General features: G+C 42.3%; 1 protein-coding gene across 8 annotated transcripts in view; it reads right to left on the bottom strand.

The window, feature by feature from the left end:
• BAIAP2 (BAR/IMD domain containing adaptor protein 2) overlaps positions 1-23,002 on the bottom strand; it is a 455,453-nt gene that overhangs the window by 87,387 nt on the left and 345,064 nt on the right. For 5 of the 8 annotated variants that reach the window (XM_063961088.1, XM_063961087.1, XM_063961089.1 and 2 more), the window contains one exon: positions 6,110-6,262. In XM_063961088.1, coding sequence (XP_063817158.1) covers positions 6,110-6,262 — 153 coding nt within the window. Of the gene's footprint in view, positions 1-6,109; positions 6,263-14,367; positions 14,468-14,675; positions 14,746-17,113; positions 17,283-23,002 lie in introns of those variants that run through there. The other 3 variants (XM_063961094.1, XM_063961091.1, XM_063961093.1) reach the window with 3 other exon arrangements.

The raw sequence follows: 23,002 nt of genomic DNA, 5'->3' as shown, positions 1-23,002 counted from the left end.
TCCTGAGAAGGCAGTGCCACCTTTTTGGACAAACGTGTCAGCGCCTTGTCAACTTTTGGCGAAGATTCCCAGCGTATCCTATCAGTTTGTGGAAAAGGATACGCCATGAGAATCCTTTTGGGAACTTGTGGTCTCCTATCCGGAGATTCCCAAGCCTTTTCGCACAAGTCACTTAATTCAAATGAGGATGGAAAAGTGACTTCAGGCTTTTTCCCTTTATACATGTGTACCCTCGTGTCAGGGACAGGGGGTTCCTCAGTAATATGCAAAACCTCTTTAATGGCAATAATCATGTACCCTATACCCTTAGCCACCTTCGGCTGTAATTTTGCATCTTCATAGTCGACACTAGAGTCGGTATCTGTGTCATCGATCTAGGATATGGTGCGCTTCTGAGACCCCGAAGGACCTGGCGCCCCAGGGACAGGCATGGACTGGCTACCTGACTGATCCCTAGCTTCTGCCTTGTCTAATCTTTTATGCAATAGATTGACATTTGCATTCAAGACATTCAGCATATCCACCCATTCCGGTGTCGGCGATGCCGACGGCGACCTGACATTCAAGCACTCCCCCTCCACATTAAGCGAGCCTTCCTCGTCAAACATGTCGACACACGCGTACCGACACACTTCACACACCTTTTTGGAGAGACAGAGAGAGAGTATGCCAGCACACACCCCAGCGCAATAACCCTGGAGACCAACACAAAATGTTTTTCCCCAGCAGCGCTGTATAATATGTAAACCGCCAATTATGTGCCCCCCCCCCCCCCCTCTCTTTTAAGCACCCTTTCACCGTGTGTAAGCAGGGGAGAGTCCGAGGAGCTTCCTCTCAGCAGTGCTGTGGAGAGAAAATGGCGCTGGTGAGTGCTGAGGGAGAAGCCCCGCCTCCTCGGCGGCGGGCTTCTGTCCCGCTCAAACTTAGTAAAATATGGCGGGGGCTCTTTTATATACATGTACAGAGCCCACCTGTACATGTATATAGTCTTTTTGCCATGCAGAGGTTTATATTGCTGCCCAGGGCGCCCCCCCCTGCGCCCTGCAACCTTACAGTGACCGGAGTATGTGAGGTGTATGGGAGCAATTACGCACAGCTGCAGTGCTGTGCGTTACCTCAGTGAAGCTGAAGGCTTCTGCCTTCTGTACTTCTAGCTCTGTGAGGAGAACGGCGGCGCGGCTCCGGGGGTGGACGCCCAGTAAGAACCTGCGTTCACCCCCTCTGGAGCGAATGGTGTCCAGTAGCCGAGGAAGCAGAGCCTATCTTTGACAAGAAGGTCTGCTCCTCTCTCCTCAGTCCCTCGATGCAGGGAGCCTGTTGCCAGCAGTGCTCCCTGTGAAAAAGTAGTAAAAGGTAGAAGAAAAAAAATCCTTCTAGGCAGAGAACTCTGGAGAGCTCTCTGCAGTGCACCCATCTTGCTCTGGGCACAGTGTAAAACTGAGGTCTGGAGGAGGGGCATAGAGGGAGGAGCCAGTGCACACCCAGAGTCCAAAGCTTTCTTAGAGTGCCCTATCTACTGCGGAGCCAGTCTATTCCCCATGGTCCTTACGGAGTCCCAGCATCCTCAAGGACGTTAGAGAAAAAATGATAAATGATACTGTAAACTGTGGCTTGTGCCCTTGACTAGAAATGTCCTGCCTATAAGATTTTGTCCATGCTGTTCTCTACCACTGCAACTCTCTACCTCTTTGATTCTCTCCACAAAAGTTTTAACAGGCTCTCATGGCCTAATTCAGACCTGATTGCAGCAGCAAAATTGGGTTGAGGTGTGCTCAAACTGAAATCAAAATTGCAGTGTAGGAATAAAGCAACAAGTATTTACTCTGCACAGAAACAAAATAACCCACCCAAATCTAACGCTCTGCATCAGTTATATCTGCCCCACCTAAAGCGCACATGGTTTTGCCCATTAGAGAACAATTTTGCTGCTGCGATCAGGTCTGAATTAGGCCTTCACAACCCACTTCTTTAGTAAAGCCTTCCAGGTCTCAGCCTAACCCACTGCTCCATGCTACTCACTCACTGTCAATCCCCTCTGTCACCCGTCTGTCTGCCCCTCCCCTTTGCACTGTAAGCGCTCACAAGCAGGGCCCTCTTCCCTTGTGCTTTTCTTTCCCTCACTTATAACCCCATATTCCTTTCCCCTGCCAACAACAACACCAAACCATTGGGTTTGGCCATTACGCTGCTCATTTGGGTATTATGACTGCTGCAGCAGCTATAAAGTGGCCTGTGTGCAAATCACCGGGTGTGGTATGCGTGACCGGCGGTCTGCATACCGACGCCGGGATCCCGGCAGCGGAATCCTGGTGGGGGGTGGTGAGTGGCAAGCACCTTGCGGGCTCGCTACGCTTGCCACGTTGCGGGATCGCTACGCTTGCCACGCTGCGGGCTCGCTACGCTTGCCACGCTGCGGGCTCAGAGGTGACCAACGGTTGCCACGGGTTCTATTCCTACTGTATGGGTGACGTGGACACCCACGAGTGGGAATAGTCCCTGTTGGTCGGCATGCCGACCGCCAGGATTGTGAAGGGGCGGGATGTAGGGGGAGGTTATGTGACAGTCGGTCTCCTGACCGCTGGTCACATAACTACATCCCCAAATCACCATAAGACTCTGGAGAGCGGCAGAACTGTGACCTCAGAGGTACTCCCTGAACAACAAGTGGCTGGCAGTGATGCTACTTCAACCATCTACATTAAAGCAGCATAGCATACATCTACATCCCCCTTATCAAACACAAAAGAAACAGTAAACCAGTATCTGGGACAGTGTGCAACAAAGACCAAGCAAAACTGAAGAGGGCCAGATTCAGATTTGGAAGTAAAGCAAACATATCAAGTACTGTAACTTTGTATCTGAAACAAATCGAGTTGCAATGCAAGGGGAAGAAATACATTTATATTTTTTCTGTGCAGGGTAAATACTGGCTGCATTTGCATGTAGCCCTCAAATGTTAGACAGATTTATTTTTACAATGCAGTTTTTATTTCAGTTTGGTCAAAACCCACCCAAATCTCTCTGCACGTTACATCTGTCCCACTTAGTGTTCACTGTAGAGTGAACAGTGGCAGGGCGCAGTCCGGGTAAATTGGGCAGTTCTGTGTGTGCCAAAAAGGGGGTGTGGCCTCATCTTCATCGCTCTTGGAGGCATTTTCCCAACAACTTTTCCCACCCAGGGAACAACCAGCGGCTTTCAAGTTGGGACTGGCAGAGGGTAAGCAGTTTCAGCAGAGCGCCACCAAAAGGGCAGGGCCATTGTCATTTTAAAGTCAGGCAGTGCAAAAAGAACACCCACCTAGAGTGCAACATGGTTTTCCCAAGGTGTGCAGTTAGCAGCTTTTTTGCTTTACTTAGAAATTATAATCAGGCCCATAGTGCTGGAAATTTGGATTATGCCTGGAAATTCTTCCAGACCAGGGAGAGAAATTAGCTAGTTGTATCAGACTGTACTGTACCACAATAGGTGCTTCTTTAGGGGGCTCGCTGTCCGGGGCAGTACAGATGGTGTAATGGTTAGCATTACTGCCTCTCAGCACTGAGGTCATGTGTTTGATTCCCACCATTGCTCTAGCTGTGTGGAGTTTGTATATTCTCTCCATGCTTGCTGGGTTTCCTCCAGGAACTCCGGTTTCCTCCCACAATCCAAAAATATACTGGTAGTTTCATTGGCTCCCCACAAAATTAAACCAAGTGTGAATGTGTCTGCATGTACATGTGTTAGCTCCACTGGGGCAGGGACTGATATGAATGCCCAAATATTCTCTGTAAAGAGCTGTGGAATCTGTGTTCGTCATTTTTACTGCAGCAACCATAGCCAAGACCAACGGGGCGATTTCTACTCCCAGATCAATGATGCCCAATGCAGTCATGAGATTTAATTCCATTATCACTTCATAATTCATGGTGAGAGGCATATGTATGGAAGCACATGAAAGAGACAACCTTGGCTAAACACATGGGGGTAAATTTGGGAGTTGTATTTAAGATGGGATGTTGCCCATAGCAACCAATCAGAATCCAGGTATTATCTTCTAGAAGGTGCTAGATAAATGAGAAGTAGAATCTGATTGGTTGCTATGGGCAACCGGCAGAGCAGGCGGCGCGGGCGAAGCTCCTCCTCACATATATTTGTTTTCCATTTTACATTTTTTTAAGGGGAGGGGGCACCAATCTCCAACTTGCCTCCGGGCGACTGGGATGAACTTACGCCTCTGCTGCACCAGTGTGTAAAATGCCTGTTTGCCACAAGCACTGCAGTGTTTGTTGAAAGTAGAACATTTGTGGCATTCACAGGAATGGTGACTGCCGCAGTTCACACAGTGTGTCTGTTGCTGCATGTGTTGCCAGAAGTCGCATACATCAGACTGTCTTATAAACTCCACTGCACTTTTATTGGCCTGCTCATGCAGCATGTATACGTGTAGAGGTGTCCAGTATTAATTCTTTCTGACAATATTAAATGTGCATGCATAAGGGGCCTGAGTCAGATGTGGCTGGAGTTGCTGTCAGTGGGGGTCTTTCCGAGTTGATCGCTCGCTAGCAATTTTTAGCAGCCATGCAAACGCTATGCCGCCTCCCACTGGGAGTGTATTTTAGCTTAGTGCGAACGAAAGGATCGCAGAGCGGCTACAAAAAAATTTTGTGCAGTTTTAGAGTAGCTTCAGACCTACTCAGCGCTTGCAATCACTTCAGACTATCCAGTTCCTGTTTTGACGTCACAAACACGCCCTGCGTTCGCCCAGACACGCCTGCGTTTTTCCTGGCACATCTGCGTTTTTTCGAACACTCCATGAAAACGGTCAGTTGACACCCAGAAATGCCCACTTCATGTCAATCACTCTGCGGCCAGCAGTGCGACTGAAAAGCTTTGCTAGACCTTGTGTGAAACTACATCGGTCGTTGTAATATTACTTTGCGCGAGCGTATTGCGCCGAAGTGCCGTTTTTTTGCCTCATCGCTGCACAGCGAACAAATGCAGCTAGCGATCAACTCGGAATGACCATCCATACTGCTTCCTTGGAAACGGCGGTGATAGCTCTGTATGGTTATGCAGAAGGAACAGTCTATTACAAGCAGACACCTCCTGCTGTAGCAGTGATCCGAGCTGTGTACTAAGACGCAGCATCGAATCTCACTCCCCACTGTCACAGATACCAGGAAATCTCCGTCCTACAATGGATGTGCCATTTCAGATGGAAAGGTCTAAGTATTGGTAGTGGTACTACGGACAGGAAGTCTGCCCTTTCTATAGGGGAACAATTTACCGTACATTTCCAAAAACTCTACATACTGTATATGAAACAGCTACTGATTTCATAAATATTTAAGTCTACTTCTGCGTTATGGTGCCCACACATGGTGCGATTTTCACATGCTATTTGATTTTTAGTTCAAATAGCATCGTGTCTAGTTCAAATCGCACCGTGTGTATTGTCCCTTGCAATGCGATGCACACTCCCGTCTAGTCCATATCTCAAAGGAAAATAGTATGTGCAGGCAGGTATTTTGTACTACATCGCATATAGTACATTGTAGTGTATTCAAAATCGCATGTAGTTCAAATAGCATAACCCACTTAGTCCAAATCGCATAGCACACATAGGGGTCAATTCAATTTGCCGACAGTTGAATAACGCTGGGAATTAGCTCCCGTCACTATTCAATTCAGCTCATGTTAAGTCGGCGAATGCCCGTTCTCCCGGACTTAAGAGGTGGATTTGTCGGGAGAACGAGCATTCTCAGACTTAACTCCCCGGCGCGATGCTGATTCCAGACAGAATCAGCCTTGTGCTGGCCGCGCACCAGCACTTTTGTCGGATTTCCTCTCGCATCCCTCAGGGGTGAGAGAAGAATTACCGACAATTAAGTGTCACTTGGCGCTATATTGAATAGTACCGGGAGCTAATTCCAGATGCTATTCAACTGTCAGCAAATTAAATTGACCCCATTGTATAGGCTCAAATCACACCTAGCATAAATAGCACTGTGTGTGGGCACCATTAGACTTAGCGGTCCATAAACATTAGATGAAACTAATGAGAAGTAGCAAATCACACACAAAAAATGAAATAAATAGTTAACCGTATGCCATTCTTGTGGCCCTCACCTTGCTGTGACAGGCCATTGAGCTCTTGGCTACGGCACATTGCTTCTCCACCAGGAAGCAATACCTTCTCCTCTCTTCCGTCAAGGCCGTTTTATACCCATCAGATATAAAGTTTTCTAGTTCACTCTGTTTGTTGCTGATTGCTTCAATGTACTGGAGATAAAAGGAATAAAAGAAAAAAAAAAACTCATTTAGAAAAGGAACAGACTTCTATGTCAGGAGCAAATTGTTATCGACAATAAAAAGGATGTTCATGGAAATTAACAATGCTTGCATAATCAGAATAACCACTTCCAACTTGCACTGGAATCAGCTTTGCAGACTTTTCTACAGCACCTCCAAGTTCACTCATTTCATGCAAGGGCGGATATCCAGTTACCTGCGGTCATTTACCGTGGGTATTTATATCCCCAGGGGCTTTCCAATTTGCCCAGATAAGCCAGAGCGTCCCTGAAAATAGTCCTGTTTCGGCCAGCAAAAACACACAGGTTTCACTAAACATGTGTGTTTTTGGGATAATTTTTAGTTTTTTACACGGGAGAACCAAATTAAATAGCCTGTAAAAAAAAATATTGGTGAAACAGTAAAAAATGCGAAAAACATCCAATGTTTTATCTTGGCTAATTGAATACCCCAATCTTTTGTCGACCCTCTGCTGTCTGCCTCATCAATGGTCATCTCCTGTCCTGGTTGGATAAGATAGCCAGCATACTGTCAGTCGGGATATCAGGATCCAGACAGCAGCATACCACCAGCCATAATACCGGCAGTGAGTCCCCTTGCTGCGCACACCACGCTTCGTGTCCGGTGGGTTCTATTCTCCCATGGGAGGTGGCGTAGGAATACCGGGGGGTGGTCGGTATTCCGTCCAGTGGCATTTTACAGTCTGTCAGGATCCTGAATGCTGAGGTCCAGACAGCCGGTATATTAACTACATCCCCTCCTGTCCATATCACAGGCATGTTCCTGTTCCCAATCGATCTTCCAGGAGTTCAAGCTTTCACCTATTTAATGTTTTGCCAGTTTATGATCGAGGAATGGCTTCTCCAGAGGCCTTCTGTGATCTTTTATCATGGGTCACTGTGGTACAAGTGCCTCAGCTGTCCTCAGATTAGTCAAGGGGGCATTAATAGGAAAATATGCTTTATTATTCAATAAAGCATTTCTTCAGTTTACATTTAGAACCAGTGTGCATGTGGGAGCCAATAGTACGCACTCCATGACAACTAATTGGCCTGGCAAGAGTTGAGATGACTGTTCACTCCTCAGCAATGCTGCCAGAGGTGGTAAGCATCACTCGGCTGCTCTGCCATGACTATTTTTATAAATTAGTAAATAAACTTTTTTCTACTGGGGGTTCTTAAGAAATAGAACTCCCAATTCTTAGCGCAAGTCTCAGTCGTGTGAATAAGATTCTATTGCAAAAGCTTTAAAAGGGCATAAGAGAGAAAACTAAGCCAGCCTTAATGCAAGTTCATTATTCTGCAGTCTTCAGAAAATGAGTGCTGAGATTTTCCTCTCCCTTCCCAGGGGTGCGGGCAACACATAAAACACATTGTGAACACAGAAGCAAGAGCTAATTAGATAAATCTGCATCTTGATTACATTCTCTAAGGAATCACAAAACAATATAATGCAGGAAAATTAATTTAAAAAAATAAAGGTTGCACCGTCATGTATATTCCTTTAATGATTAGTAACAAGATTATATTGAACCCAACATAAGCTTATTGTTGACTCCATTCTCTCTAGTCACACTACAAGAATAATACAAGACACAAAATGATAAATGAAATAATCAAGATCACTGAATGGTAAAAGGTCAGTTTAAAAAGTAAAATTTTAAAATACACCAGTAAGAAGGGTTAACTTGGTTACGCTGAAATCCTGTGTGTCACTGTTAACAATATAATGTCCCAATTGACAAATGAATAGGCACATGCAGGGCCGGTGCTAGGGCATTCGGCGCCCTCCCATACTTTATAAAAGGGACAGCATGCGTCAAAAAGGGGTGTGATCTCAAAAGGAAGGGGCGTAGCCTCACAATAGCACCCCCATTTCAAAGTTCATCACACAGTAGTACAATCTTATTCATATTACACTGCAAGTAGTAGTCCTGCTTATATACATAATACCCCCAGTAGTGGTCCCCTTTATACACATAATGCCCACAGTAATAGTGCCGCTTATACACATAATGCCCAGAGTAGTAGCGCTAATTATACACATAATGGCTACAGTAGTAGCACTGCTTATTCACAATGCCACCATTAGTGGTGCCGCTTATAGATAATGCCAGTAGTAGTGGTGCTGCTTATACATAATGCCCCCAGTAGTAGTGCCATATACATAATGCCCCCAGTAGTAGTGACGCTTATTAACATTATGCCCCACCACCACACACACTTTCTCACTCACTCTACCTATCAGTCTGGCAGCCTGGATCTGGAGCTGCATGTTCTCCTCTATGGCAGTGTGGTGATGCTATGTAGCTCCTCCCCCTTTTCAATGCCGAACAATAACACTGTCAGGGAAGGGTGAGGAGAGGAGGCTTCATGCTGCTGCCTGTCATACAGTGCTACAGGAACAGCAGCAGGGATGCAGAGCGGGTAGAATGCCTCTTCACCCTGGCGCCTCGCCTGCTCTGCATTCCTTTGCTGAGCGGGTAATGCTGGGTCTGGGCAGATGTAAAAGTAGGATGGACTAGGCCAGCTTATATGCATTCTGGTTATTACCAGACCGACTGAGTTATCAAAACACACCTATATAGAAAATAAAGATCATACTTCCAACTTATCAGGGCAGTATGGATGGTGCATATAGGGAGAGAGAAAAAGGCTGTATTGTCGATGCACAAAGAGGGGAATGACCTGGTTGTCACATCCGTCAGAAATTTTTCTTAAAATATAACTTTTATTGGTGTTTATTTAAAAAAAGTGTGACAATAACTAACACACAAACATATGAGTATGGACGAAACATAGAGGTTAAAATCAAGACATATACAACATATACTCAGTGCAAATGAAAATAAAGAATGTGATTAAAGATTAAAAAGTGTGTCCGCGTATTTGTTCCTATGTCCTAATATCTATCGTTGCTCTTGATCGTACACCAGTCTGATAATTTTTATCAACATCTAGTCTAAATATATATATATGTGACTGGTTATTAATATATATAGTGTCAAAGTTATCTCCCTCTTATATTTGCGTTTATAACTATTGATCTAATAACACTAATATATATATTATTTTGTACAGATATCTACATTGTGCCAATCATGAATTGAAGGCAGGAAAATCAATATGTTTCCTCTGATCTCAATAGTTTTCTATGATGTCAAATATGTAGATCTTGTTCAATCACATTCATTCTCATATCGGATTATGCTTATCTGTTATAATTCACCAGTAATACGTAGTGTGTATAAAGCATGCAGATATTATTCCTCTGCCTGAGAGTTAGCACTCAGTATGCTAGTTGGTGCTTATGTGCTTGTTGTACTCATGGGCAATGCTTAATAGCTTGTAGTTCAGAGGTATACTTATAGCTTTAATAAGATTCCGATACAGTTCCCTGTATTCACATGAGGCATCTATGTTTTAGAATCATGTTGTGTTCACTTGTTGGAGGTGGATAATTGCCTCACTATTAAACTTATAGGCAATACTTGATAGAATACAGTACAGGGGTGCACTTATAGCTTTAATAGGACTTCATCACTGTCTATATACTAGGTATTCATCAATTATATAGGATACTAATACTTCAATTGAGGATGACACTTTTAATAGTAAGGGAATAAATACATCTAAATCGAGGAGGGGAATGTTTTCATTTTATACATACATCCCTCTTTAAATATATAAGTTGCAAGATATTAGTGTATTATACTTTGCACATTGCTAAATACCTTGCTGCTCCTAGAGATATAGGCATACCCCTTTAATTGTGTCAGTTTTTCTTAAGTGGCACAGCCTGTCAGCTGCTACTCATATATTCCTATATCTGTTGCACTGGTTAGTGCTGAATTACTCAGTCACTTGATACTGGTTAGTTTGTATCTTATATGTCTCTAAATGGCTGCCAGGCAGCCTAAGTGATTAACTATGAAACAATGTTGCATTCCTGTCTGTTTGTTATTTTTCAACCTTCAATATCACTGCTGATTTGCTATTTGAGTACACAACATATATCTACTACATTCAGGCAGTCATTATCTATCTATTATACTGCAGCAGAACACTAGTTGTTTGATCTGGTGCTGTCTGAGCCAAGCTATAGCTTGATCTCCTATCTATCTATTAGCTATAACATGAATGCTGATGAAATTGACTGGTCACATTAAACTAGACTGGCTAAACATTTAATTGATATTAGAGCGAGGACATAGACAAAAAGCGTGTGTCCGCTTTTTGTCTATGTCCTCGCTCTAATATCAATTAAATGTTTAGCCAGTCTAGTTTAATGTGACCAGTCAATTTCATCAGCATTCATGTTATAGCTAATAGATAGATAGGAGATCAAGCTATAGCTTGGCTCAGACAGCACCAGATCAAACAACTAGTGTTCTGCTGCAGTATAATAGATAGATAATGACTGCCTGAATGTAGTAGATATATGTTGTGTACTCAAATAGCAAATCAGCAGTGATATTGAAGGTTGAAAAATAACAAACAGACAGGAATGCAACATTGTTTCATAGTTAATCACTTAGGCTGCCTGGCAGCCATTTAGAGACATATAAGATACAAACTAACCAGTATCAAGTGACTGAGTAATTCAGCACTAACCAGTGCAACAGATATAGGAATATATGAGTAGCAGCTGACAGGCTGTGCCACTTAAGAAAAACTGACACAATTAAAGGGGTATGCCTATATCTCTAGGAGCAGCAAGGTATTTAGCAATGTGCAAAGTATAATACACTAATATCTTGCAACTTATATATTTAAAGAGGGATGTATGTATAAAATGAAAACATTCCCCTCCTCGATTTAGATGTATTTATTCCCTTACTATTAAAAGTGTCATCCTCAATTGAAGTATTAGTATCCTATATAATTGATGAATACCTAGTATATAGACAGTGATGAAGTCCTATTAAAGCTATAAGTGCACCCCTGTACTGTATTCTATCAAGTATTGCCTATAAGTTTAATAGTGAGGCAATTATCCACCTCCAACAAGTGAACACAACATGATTCTAAAACATAGATGCCTCATGTGAATACAGGGAACTGTATCGGAATCTTATTAAAGCTATAAGTATACCTCTGAACTACAAGCTATTAAGCATTGCCCATGAGTACAACAAGCACATAAGCACCAACTAGCATACTGAGTGCTAACTCTCAGGCAGAGGAATAATATCTGCATGCTTTATACACACTACGTATTACTGGTGAATTATAACAGATAAGCATAATCCGATATGAGAATGAATGTGATTGAACAAGATCTACATATTTGACATCATAGAAAACTATTGAGATCAGAGGAAACATATTGATTTTCCTGCCTTCAATTCATGATTGGCACAATGTAGATATCTGTACAAAATAATATATATATTAGTGTTATTAGATCAATAGTTATAAACGCAAATATAAGAGGGAGATAACTTTGACACTATATATATTAATAACCAGTCACATATATATATATTTAGACTAGATGTTGATAAAAATTATCAGACTGGTGTACGATCAAGAGCAACGATAGATATTAGGACATAGGAACAAATACGCGGACACACTTTTTAATCTTTAATCACATTCTTTATTTTCATTTGCACTGAGTATATGTTGTATATGTCTTGATTTTAACCTCTATGTTTCGTCCATACTCATATGTTTGTGTGTTAGTTATTGTCACACTTTTTTTAAATAAACACCAATAAAAGTTATATTTTAAGAAAAATTTCTGACGGATGTGACAACCAGGTCATTCCCCTCTTTGTGCATCGACAATACAGCCTTTTTCTCTCTCCCTATATGTATTCACTTTAGCTGTAGTTGATAGCACCCCCATCATTAAAGGTAAATACCTATATATTAAACTGGGGTCATTTTTGGAACTTTATGTTCCAAATTTTGTATCATATAATTAAAGGTGTGCAGATACAACCCTACTCTCCAGTATGGATGGTGTAATGGTTAGTATTGCTGCCTCACAGCACTGAGGTATTGGTTTGGATTCCCACCATGGCCATATTCTCCTGCGCTTGTGTGGGTTTCCTACCACACTTACAAAATATCCTGAAACAAATTATCCAATGTGTACATGTGATAGGGAATATAGACTGTAAGCAGGGACTGATGCGAATGGCCAAAAGATGCTATGCAAATCAATGTGGAACGTGTGTGCTTTATATAAACTGGTAACATTAAATACAAAAGGACATAGCAACCGTAATGCTTGCCTACAGCAAACCTAGATAGTCTGTCTGCACTATTCCCTACCTCAGCTTTCTGTCACTGTTGGACACTATGGCAACTGTAACTGTTCTAGATCATACAGAATGTGCAAAGTCAGACTTCCAGGCAACAAATTCCCATACTGACCCAACCAAATCGTTACACAACATCGGGAAGGTAAGATCTCAGTAGATTACATGGATTCCTGCCTATGCTTATTAGCTGCGCTCTTTCCTCTGTCATCACTACACAGTTATGCCAATAAAATATATTGTTATTACATATTTATGCCATGTCAACTTGTTTGTATCAGTCTGTACTGTGTAATTTGGGGTCAAGTATGAAATCCCAGCTGTTATAATAACAACGCCAGAATCCAGATGTTGGAAAGATCCTAACCCTCTGTTCCTGCAGCCTAACCTTAACCTCCCCCTTCGGTTTAGGCACCTCTGTTAGGGTCAGGCACTAAGTTCCCATCCCTGCTGCCTAAACCGAACCCTCCCTCCCAGCCTTAGCCTAACCCCCTCCCCTGGCCCTAAACGTAACCTGCGGCTATACTTACGGTCAGGATGTCCGCTGTCGGTATTCCGAGTCTGGATTCTTAAGTGCATCAGGATTCCGGCGTCAGTATTTCGGCGGCCGGGATTCCGACTGCATCCTATGTCATTTATATGTTTTATTCTCCTTGTATAGAACCCTCGTGGCACCTTATAAACACGTACAACAACAAAATATCTACATAATGAAAATTAGTGTCCCTTTAAATTAGAGAAAGGACAGAAAAGCTGAAGGTATAAAATTAGAATGATAAATTTGTGTTTAGAAATCTGTATGGTTTTTCAGTATTATTCAGGAAAGCAACAAATAAAAGTGTAGTCAGTAATCATGTAATTCTCTGTGTTAGGAGACCGAATTCATAAGTGGGTCAGGACTGAATCGTAAAAGTCTGATACCCCTGTGTTATTATAAAGCTTCCCCCGTGGGGGCAGAGAAATGTAGGTCTTTAATTAGGGAAACTTCCATAAAGTCCAATGTGCTGCTGACACAACAGGGAAATAAAGAACAGGATAGTGCCAGGTAATTCTTTACTCTCACTAGTCAGCAGCTGGGATCAGCAATTGCTCAAAGGTAAATGGCTTCCAGCATTCTGAAGGAGTTTACCCAGAATCCTGATCAATTAACATTTTACCTTTTAGTACAATGTATGGATACTGCACAATACATTTACTGAGTCTCTACTTAAGGCGTCACTTATGTTTAGCTGGACTTTGTATAAACACAAAAGTTATGACACAGGGAAGGAACCGCTGTTAACTATTATGCAGTAATGATCCTTTCACTACCACTTGCAAAAAATTATAAATTATAAATCGTAAGAATAAAAATACTAAAACTAACAACATCAACCAAACAAAAAAGAGAAAAATATATAACATTGAAAGGAACTTTTGAATGATCAAAAGCATTTGAATTTACTTGGGACAGAAAAGATTACATTTGCCCAACAAGAGGTGGTTGGCGTGGCCTTTACATTTTAATCAAGACATTCACTCTGACATCCTGGTCTGTCTTTGCAATTTAGCCACCTGCAGTGAGGAAAATTGCAAAAACATCTGTCATTCAGCCCCAGGGCATAGTGCGCTGGCAACAGACAAGTGACTAGGATGTTATCTGCTGCTTATCCAGATGTAAGCACTTTTGAAGAGGGAAGGAACAGAACCACCTATAGCTAATCAGATCATGGTAAATCTTGCAGCACATCATTCATTTTGATAAATACCTAAAACTTACTTGTATAATTTGAGAACGTTAATAATAAACTAGCTTGCACATTACCATAGGCAAATGCAGATGGGAGTTTCCAGTTGCCAAATCCCTTCATCATCCTGGCCAGCAGCTAGGACCATGACCACAATAGCAGTAGTAAAAAACACATTTTTACAAGAGCTGCAGCCACAACATGCAGTTTGAGGGTCAGAAGGCCTAATTCAGACCTGATCACACCTCTGAGAATTTACAGACGTTTGCAATCAGATAGTCACCGCCCAGATAGCGTGAAAATCCGCCCCGTGCAAGTCTGTGCAAGCCTTGCGAAAATTCCTGTGAATGCCAGTCCGCTGCAAATCTGTTCGTAACTCACTCACCATTGAATGATTTCTCCAGTCTGCCCAAGACCTACTCCTACAGGGCCTAATTCAGATCTGATCGCAGCAGCAAATTTGTTAGCAAATGGGCAAAACCATGTGCACTGCAGGGGGGGCAGATATAACATGTGTAGAGAGAGTTAGATTTGGGTGGGGTGTGTTCAAACTGAAATCTAAATTGTAGTGTAAAAATAAAGCAGTCAGTATTTACCCTACACAGAAACAATATACCGTATATACTCGATTATAAGCCGACTTTTTCAGCACGTTTTTTTGTGCTGAAAAAGCCACCTCGGCTTATAATCGAGTCAGCGTTAGGAGGGACACGGAGAGCGCAGCGCGCGGCTCTCCTGTGTCCCTCCTGCATCTCCGGCGGTGTATGTGTTAAAGGAAGTGCACGAACCGGCACTTCCTTTAACACACGCCGCTGCCGGAGACGCAGGAGGGACACAGGAGAGCCGCGCACTGCGCTCAGTGTCCCTCCTTCAGAAGACAGCGCGGGAGCGACTGAGGGTAAGTATCTGGCACTGTGGGGCACATCTGGCACTGTGGGGCATATCTGGCACTGTGGGGCATATCTGGCACTGTGGGGCACATCTGGCACTGTGGGGCACATCTGGCACTGTGGGGCACATCTGGCACTGTGGGGCACATCTGGCACTGTGGGGCACATCTGGCACTGTGGGGGCATATCTGGCACTGAGGGCTGTGTACGGCTAGAGCTGCATTTCCCACGCTAGGCTTATACTCGAGTCAATAAGTTTTCCCAGGTTTTTGGGGTAAAATTAGGTGCCTCGGCTTGTATTCGGGTCGACTTATACTCGAGTATATACGGTAACCCACCCAAATCTAACTCTCTCTGCAAATGTTATATCTGCCCCCCCTGCAGTGCACATGGTTTTGCCCATTTGCTAACAAATTTGCTGCTGCGATCAGACCTGAATTATCCCTACAGTGCTATAGCAACAGGATGATCGGAGCCGGAGCAGACGTCACACACCCTCCCTGAAACGCTTAGGCACACCTGCGTTTTTCCTGACACTCCCAGAAAACGTCCAGTTACCACCCCCAAACACCCACTTCCTGTCAATCAACTTGCGTACGCCTAGCGATAAAAAAAAAAAATGCTGTATTTTCTCACAGTTTGGCCTCAGACGTGCGCATGCCATCGATAATCGTCCACCTTGCGAAATCACACAGCAGCAATCAGGTCTGACTCGGACCCAGAGTCAAACTGCTGCACATGCCTAATGGCAGCAGCTTCTCCTACCAAGTCTGCTGTCTGTGGATCTGAATACTTAGTGCAATCCAGAGAGCAGCTGCCAGTAAGAAGAGAAAGGCATCTTAATATGAGGTGGGTAAATGTGCACTCCGTTCGGTCTACTAATTATTATATTATATATGTATTGCATTATGGCATGTTTAACCTTTCCCAAACCACTTATATTATTTATACAAGATAAATATATTTAATACAGATACAAATTTATTATTTTTAGAATTTCTTCAGCAGCCTATACTAGAGCGTTTCCAAGACTTCGTATTCAGAAACCCTAACAATGCATACAGTATTTTACAGATCTTCTCAGTATCACTTATGAAATAATTAGCACCATATGTGCATCTATGAAATGTGTCAGCCTGTAATGACTACACCTGTGCACCAACTAGGACAGGCATTCCCAACCACGGTCCTCAAGGCACACCAACAGTGCAGGTTTTAGTGATATCCAGGATGCAGCACAGATGGTTAAATCAAAATAACTGAGCTACTAAATAAGTCACCTGTGCTGAAGCCTGGATATCACTAAAACCTGCACTGTTGGTGTGCCTTGAGGACCGTGGTTGGGAATGCCTGAACTAGGAGATCTGGAAAACATGCACTATTAGTCTGGGTATACACCTGAGAGATGTCGGTAAGCTGCCGAATAGGGTAAGTATACAAACTTACTGATAGGCCGCTCGATATGTCACTCTGAAATGCAGCTGGGCATGTTGGACAATCTCAATTCACCTACTCTGACCCAAAAATCATTGGAATTGGCGATTTGGGGATGGGGCTCTTTAACATGATTGATTTTGCCAGTCACCCAAGAAATGTTCAGCAAATTAGCAGAATCAGATTAGCATTGGGGAATCAGGGATTCTGCAGACCGATGTATGGGCTGCATTAATGTGATTGCTGGCCTCACATATGTCTGCATACACTGCACTTTGTATTTGGAAGACTTTAGCTTGTTATGTTCCCCCTTCATGTGCATGTCACACACACACACACATGCGGTGAGGCCGAGCTTTTTCTGTCATAATTACGTTTAAACCAGAATTTTGTCTGAATAAGGTATATGAAAAATACTAATAATTTGTTTGAAATATCTTCTCTGCATTATTTTAATTTTTATAGCCCAAACTCTGGAGTAAAAAGTCTATGGCCTCACCTGCTTATCTTTTCAGCACATCTCTGATCAAACCTCACCAGATTTCCAGGAGTTTATACTGCTGCACCTGTGTATAATGCCCACATGTACCCTTCGGCTCATATATTGCATGGAATTCTGGTTCTGGGGTTAGCCAGTGCCTCCTGAGCCATTTAGCTCACCGCACGTCCCTGATACACACACACTAAAATCTAGCATTTGGAAACCACCAGAAATCCTGCATCTAGTTCCCCTTTAAATTGATAAGTGTGCCAATCATGTGGGAGATTGCATGAGAGGACCTTTAAAACAGGGATTTTGCCCCCCACCCCAAAAAAAAACAAAAAAACAAAAATGTTTGCACGAACAGCCACAAACCTAATACTACTAATAATAATAATAATAGTAGTGAGAACAAGCAGATGTATTATCCTTATTCTGTATTCATTCTAGCTATCTAGGCAACCTGTAAACAACTATTTGGGTGTGGCGTGAAAAATACCATTGTAAAAATGTGGATATTTTGGATTTTTTTTACTATTAAAGGTGAGGTAATATTGGTTACATTTCATTTCCGTGACTTTACCATGTAAAACAATACTCATGTGATTATTCGGACATGGCAACATTATCGGACAATGGTTCTGTCATTATGTGGAGAGGAATTTAGGGAAAGCTAGAGAGAAAGAATGGGAGGAGCGGTAAAGTTTAGCGATGTGCTGCTCCTATTAAACGGATGCAGGAAAAATTGTAGCGTCCTATGTACAGTACAGCTATATAAAACCAGGGGGAAGATTTATCAAATCTTGGAGAGAGGTAAAGGTGAGAGATAAAGTACCAACCAATCAGCTTCTGTCATTTTAAAGGCGGTGCTAGAAAAAAGGACAGACTTTGCATGGTTAGTAATATCTCTTTTCTTCATTTAAGATTATTTATCCAAATAGTTTCTTCTTTTACATTTTTATAAGACAACTAGCTGGAGTACCCGGTGTTGCCCAGGATTTTAAGAATGTTTGTTTACAAAAATAAATGTAAATATTAAACACACCGTATACCCGTGCTTCACTACGGGATGAGGATGGTAAATGAGAATGATAGTAGTTTGTTAATTTACATTGGTTGGAGATCTAGTATATAGGCATATCTTGCTTCCCTGATGCACTTTGTGTAGTGGTCGGACCACCTTTTTGGTCCCCCAAGGGACCCAGCTCTTCCTACTATACAACTCTCAGTCTGTGGCTTCCTGCTGCCTCCATTCCCCTCCCCACATCAAGTCAGTGCCCCTGTGAAATTATCGATTTTTTTAACAGTTTCTTATATAGCGCAGCACATTCTGTATCTCCTGATATACTCTGTGCTGCTGGGGGACCGTGCTACTTCCACTATATAACTCTGTGTGTGGGTTTGTGCTACCTGCATTCCCCTCCTCACATCATGTCACTGGCCCCGTCATCACTGACATATCATGCATGTCCTGATATAATGTGTGCTGCTGGCTCACCCCTAGGGGTGCTAGTGGTGTGTTAACCTCACAGTGTGTGTGTTCCCAGAGTGTAAGTCATGTGTGTAGCAAGTTTGGTGTAAAACGCTTCAGGCATTCCAGAGTTATGCTGTCTGCTGAAAAACTCTGTGCTGCTGCCTCACCCATAGGGGTGCTAGGGGTGTCTTCCCTCCACAGTGTTTGTTCCCAGCTTGTAAGGCATGTGTGTACCAATTTTTGAGTACATTGCTCCAGCAATTCCGGAGTTATGCTGTCTCCCCTGATATACTCTGTGTTGCTGTCTCCCCCCCCACCCAAGGGTGCTAGGGATTTAAAATTGTTTTAGCTGCCTCCGCTGTGTTTTAATATGCTCGTATGTAAAATTTCACGATCTTCGCTTGTAAACTGTGGATTTGTATAGAAAGACAAAAAGGACAAAATTTAATTTTTTATATATTAGATAAAGAGTTTACTTATACAACTTATCAAATATGCACGAGCAGTTTTATAAGCCATACGTACAATATACTAGAGGAAGTACAATGGGCAAATGAGGTATGCAATAAGACATGTTGAGGATCATAATGCCCCTCTCTTTGCAGCTTAATTCCATGATCCAAAAGCAAAATAGGGTCATCGTGACCGCAACTACTTGAAGGGAACCCTCCTCAAAATATGGGCTAGCCTGAACATTCCAGAAGTGCGTGATTTTATCTACAGGGTTACGTGAACCAAAATGAGGTTTATGGTTATGCAAGAGAATCATCATTTCCTGCTCCACCAACAGAGAAAACCAGTGTGGCTGAAATTTGTGAACAAAATAAATTGTGTACACAAGGTAGGATAAGTTGAGGAGTTTGATGGTTGCCCACATTGTGTGGTTCATACTACGGCACTACCTTGTCATCAGAGGTCACAAAGCAGATAGTGTAACTAGAATAAACCAAACAAACTTTGTATATCATAAAAATATTAGTTTAGTGTTAAAGCTGAAGCCAGGTATTTTCTTAAATATTGCTTCTCTCTCTCAAGTCAGACTATACCTTTGATTAACACTAATGTGTCATATTAAATACTGCAAATATTTCATAAAGTTTTTTCTTTTAAAAGTAGAAACTAGAGCTGATCTTATTCTGTGAAATTTGCTCCCAGAGCATGGGGATGTGCAGTTACACAGAACTACCACAAGCTGGGGATGAAGAGCACATTGTAATGCTGGAGAGGACCCATCAAAATGACAGCTGCACAGATGGTGGAATTCACAGAGGTCTGTGCGGCAGGTAACACTTCAGAGAGCCAGTGACCTTGGCTATGGTCACTGGAAACATTGTCCAGCCACTTCATTTCAGACTGCAGTTAACATATTGATTTGTTCCCCAAAGCTGTACTAGAAATGCATATGCATCAGGATAATACTATACATAATTAGGAAGCGTGTTACTACTGACAACAATGGCAGACATCGATGAAAATTTCCAAAAACACTGCAAAACAGTCAACCCACAAGTAGGTGGAATTGCCCCTCTGTTTCTGCAGTTGAGCATAGTTTAGAAAATGAAAGACACTAGCTGGTTGCTATAGTTACAGCAGCTTTGTTTTTAAACTGATCTTGTGGATCAGTTTTTATAAATAGCCAATTGTTTCTATTGCATTGCCCAACAGTGTCCTAATGGAGTCAATATAATGGTTAGTAAATATTTTGTCAACAGTTAAGAATGGAAATCTATAGGTATGCTGTGAGGTACCTTCCGGACTACGCTACTTAATATTGTGTGCATTGCGCCATCATATGACTATCCCAGCACAGTATATACAGTAGCAGTACAGATTACCCTGAATATGGGGTCAAACAGGATAAGGGCAGTAACACTTATAACAGCACAGTGCACAGACATAATACATTGGTTTAAAGGATGCATTCTGAATACAGGACGCCTTTCTGCAGTAACTACCTGTGGTCAATACTGTACTTCATTAGCTTCCACTGTGAGAGGATTATGTGATGCAGCTAAAGAGATTACGTGAGCGCATCCGCTCTTTATACCCCCACATGGCAGATGCCTGTCACAGATTCCTTTTAAGTGTAAATGCAGAACTGTATCTTCTGTTTATATCATATGAAGACACAGCAAACATGGAATGCCATATGGCGTTTAAAGAGAAACTACCCTACCATGGGAGAAGGCATTTTGTGACCCAAACTAATACTCATGAAAATGCAGTATATAATTAGGTATTTAGATTATCACAGTTTAGCAATCACCCATGATAGTCTTAAGGGGGGCACACTGGAGCGATGTTGCTCCAAAATGCCGCTTTGGAGCAACATATTGCTTACATCACTCAGTGTGTACCCAGGATTGCGTGCTCCCACGGTCACAAGCGATGTGCTGCACATGAAACCTAGCGTCCGTCGCTAGCGTCCTTGTTTATGCTAATGCAGGATGGAACATGGTCGTTCCGTCCTTCATTAACATTGTGCCAGTGTGTGTGCCCATTGCTTCAGTGTATACCCAGCCTTACAACAGTGAGTTGTAACCATTTTTGTCCCTGGCAAGGATGCAGGGTTCGACTATATTAAAGAAAAAAGAACAAAAAAAAGGTAAATTTATTCTTGAGGTTCTCATTGTACTTTTAAACAACCCCCCACCTGCCCCCCAAAAAAATGTCACTTAAGTGAAGGTGGCTGGTTCATGTTTTCATGAAGAAGCTGCTTTAATAAACTTACCTGTCAACCGCTCCAACTCGGCAGGACTAACTGGATTCTTGCAACTGTAGTGCTTGCCAAGACATTTGTTAAGGGGAAGGGGGGGGGGGGGGGGGGGAGGGATTGTTTGAGCCCTCATGGTATACTGTATGCAATTTTCATGTACAGCGTGTACGATTTGCAAGTGAGGACTTGTATGTGAATATTATGAATTCAGTTGACTGATCACGTTTATCAATGTTGGGTTTGAAGGGTCCAGCTCCACGTACTGTATAACGGACACTGTTGCACTGTCTAAATACAATGCTTCCTGGATAAAAAAAAGTTATACTTTGGAGGTTTGCAGACTCTTGTTATACTAGCCAAAATTACAAGCTACAGATAACCCAGTCTTGTGATAGCGCTCGTCTTTTAATGCTTATTTTTAGAATAATTAACTTCTTAATTGATGCTACAAAGGTTGCTGAAGTCATTTTATTGCAGATAATTACTTGTGAGATGTGGGAGTGTGGGTGAGGTATTCCTACTTACTGCTTAAAATGAGCACCTCGTTCCCAGCCTTCGTTTCAGAATTCATTAATTGCTAAAACTAGAAAGAGGCCAAAGAAACTAGTGTGCTGACCTTGATATTTCATACTGCAATTTTACCAAAAAGGAAATTCTCCCTTCTTGTCTTAATAAAACGTTATTGGTAAATCCTAGTTTCAAACAATGACCAGCGCTCTCATCTCCTTCTTTGAATGAAGCACAAAACCTATTTTAATAACCGTAATATACACCATTGGTTACATCGTGAATTCAATACACGGATAAAGAACCTGACAAAGACTGTTGGGAATTACGGTGTTTAAGCAATCATGAGGCTGGGAAGAGATGTACTAATAAGCGGTCTGCAGTACCTAGCAGAATATTGTGATTTTCAGAGAAGAGCACTGGTGGATACCTTAACTGCAAAAAAATTGTGGCAGTATATCCAGACTGCGAGATTCGTCTACCAGGGAGAAAACTATGAAGCTGTACAAAACACAGCAATTCCAAACACTTGAAGATAAAGTGAGGAATTTTTAGACTGAATGCACACAACTGAAGATTAATGTATTGATTTTGCTTCATATATAGGAGTCTTGCATACCTACTATATATTACCCCCAAATAGTTATTTTATGTAGCAGAACAATTCTAATATTAGGTGACTATGGCTGTGTGAGGAGTCAGAAAGGGGAATGGCCTCAAAATATGGCCTTTGTCCTGTCCATCTGGTGTGTAGCATAATATGCGGCAATTTTCCAAGTCTGTAAGTTGGAATGTACACAATGGTATCAGCCATAGGATCCAGTTTAGGTCCTATTGATGTGTATAGATTTACACTCGACTCACAGGGGCATATTTACTACAAGTAGATTACCATAGGGTGTTTTTTTCTGTTTGATGTTTTTCTTTTATATGTATTTGAAATTCATGGAAATTGATTTTAATTAGTTGTGTTTCAGGGGCTAAAAACACACTAACTAAAAGATGATTTTTTTATATTCATTTTTAAATGTCAGTAAATGTGTGTTTCATCCCTGGAAAGCTTCTATGGGGGCTATAAAGCAGTCAGATTTGCCAAACTCTGGCCCACCAGCTAACAATCTTCAGATGGCGTTAGCCCCTATAGGCTACGAGCTACATTTTGCAACTCTTACCGGGAGACGTATTCCAGAACCCTCTTTTTCAATGGGCG

Source organism: Pseudophryne corroboree, chromosome 3, assembly GCF_028390025.1.
Source record: "Pseudophryne corroboree isolate aPseCor3 chromosome 3, aPseCor3.hap2, whole genome shotgun sequence".
NCBI classification, from domain to species: Eukaryota; Metazoa; Chordata; class Amphibia; order Anura; family Myobatrachidae; genus Pseudophryne; species Pseudophryne corroboree.
Note: the sequence above shows the minus strand (reverse complement) of the source record. Positions and strands in the feature narration are given on the sequence as shown.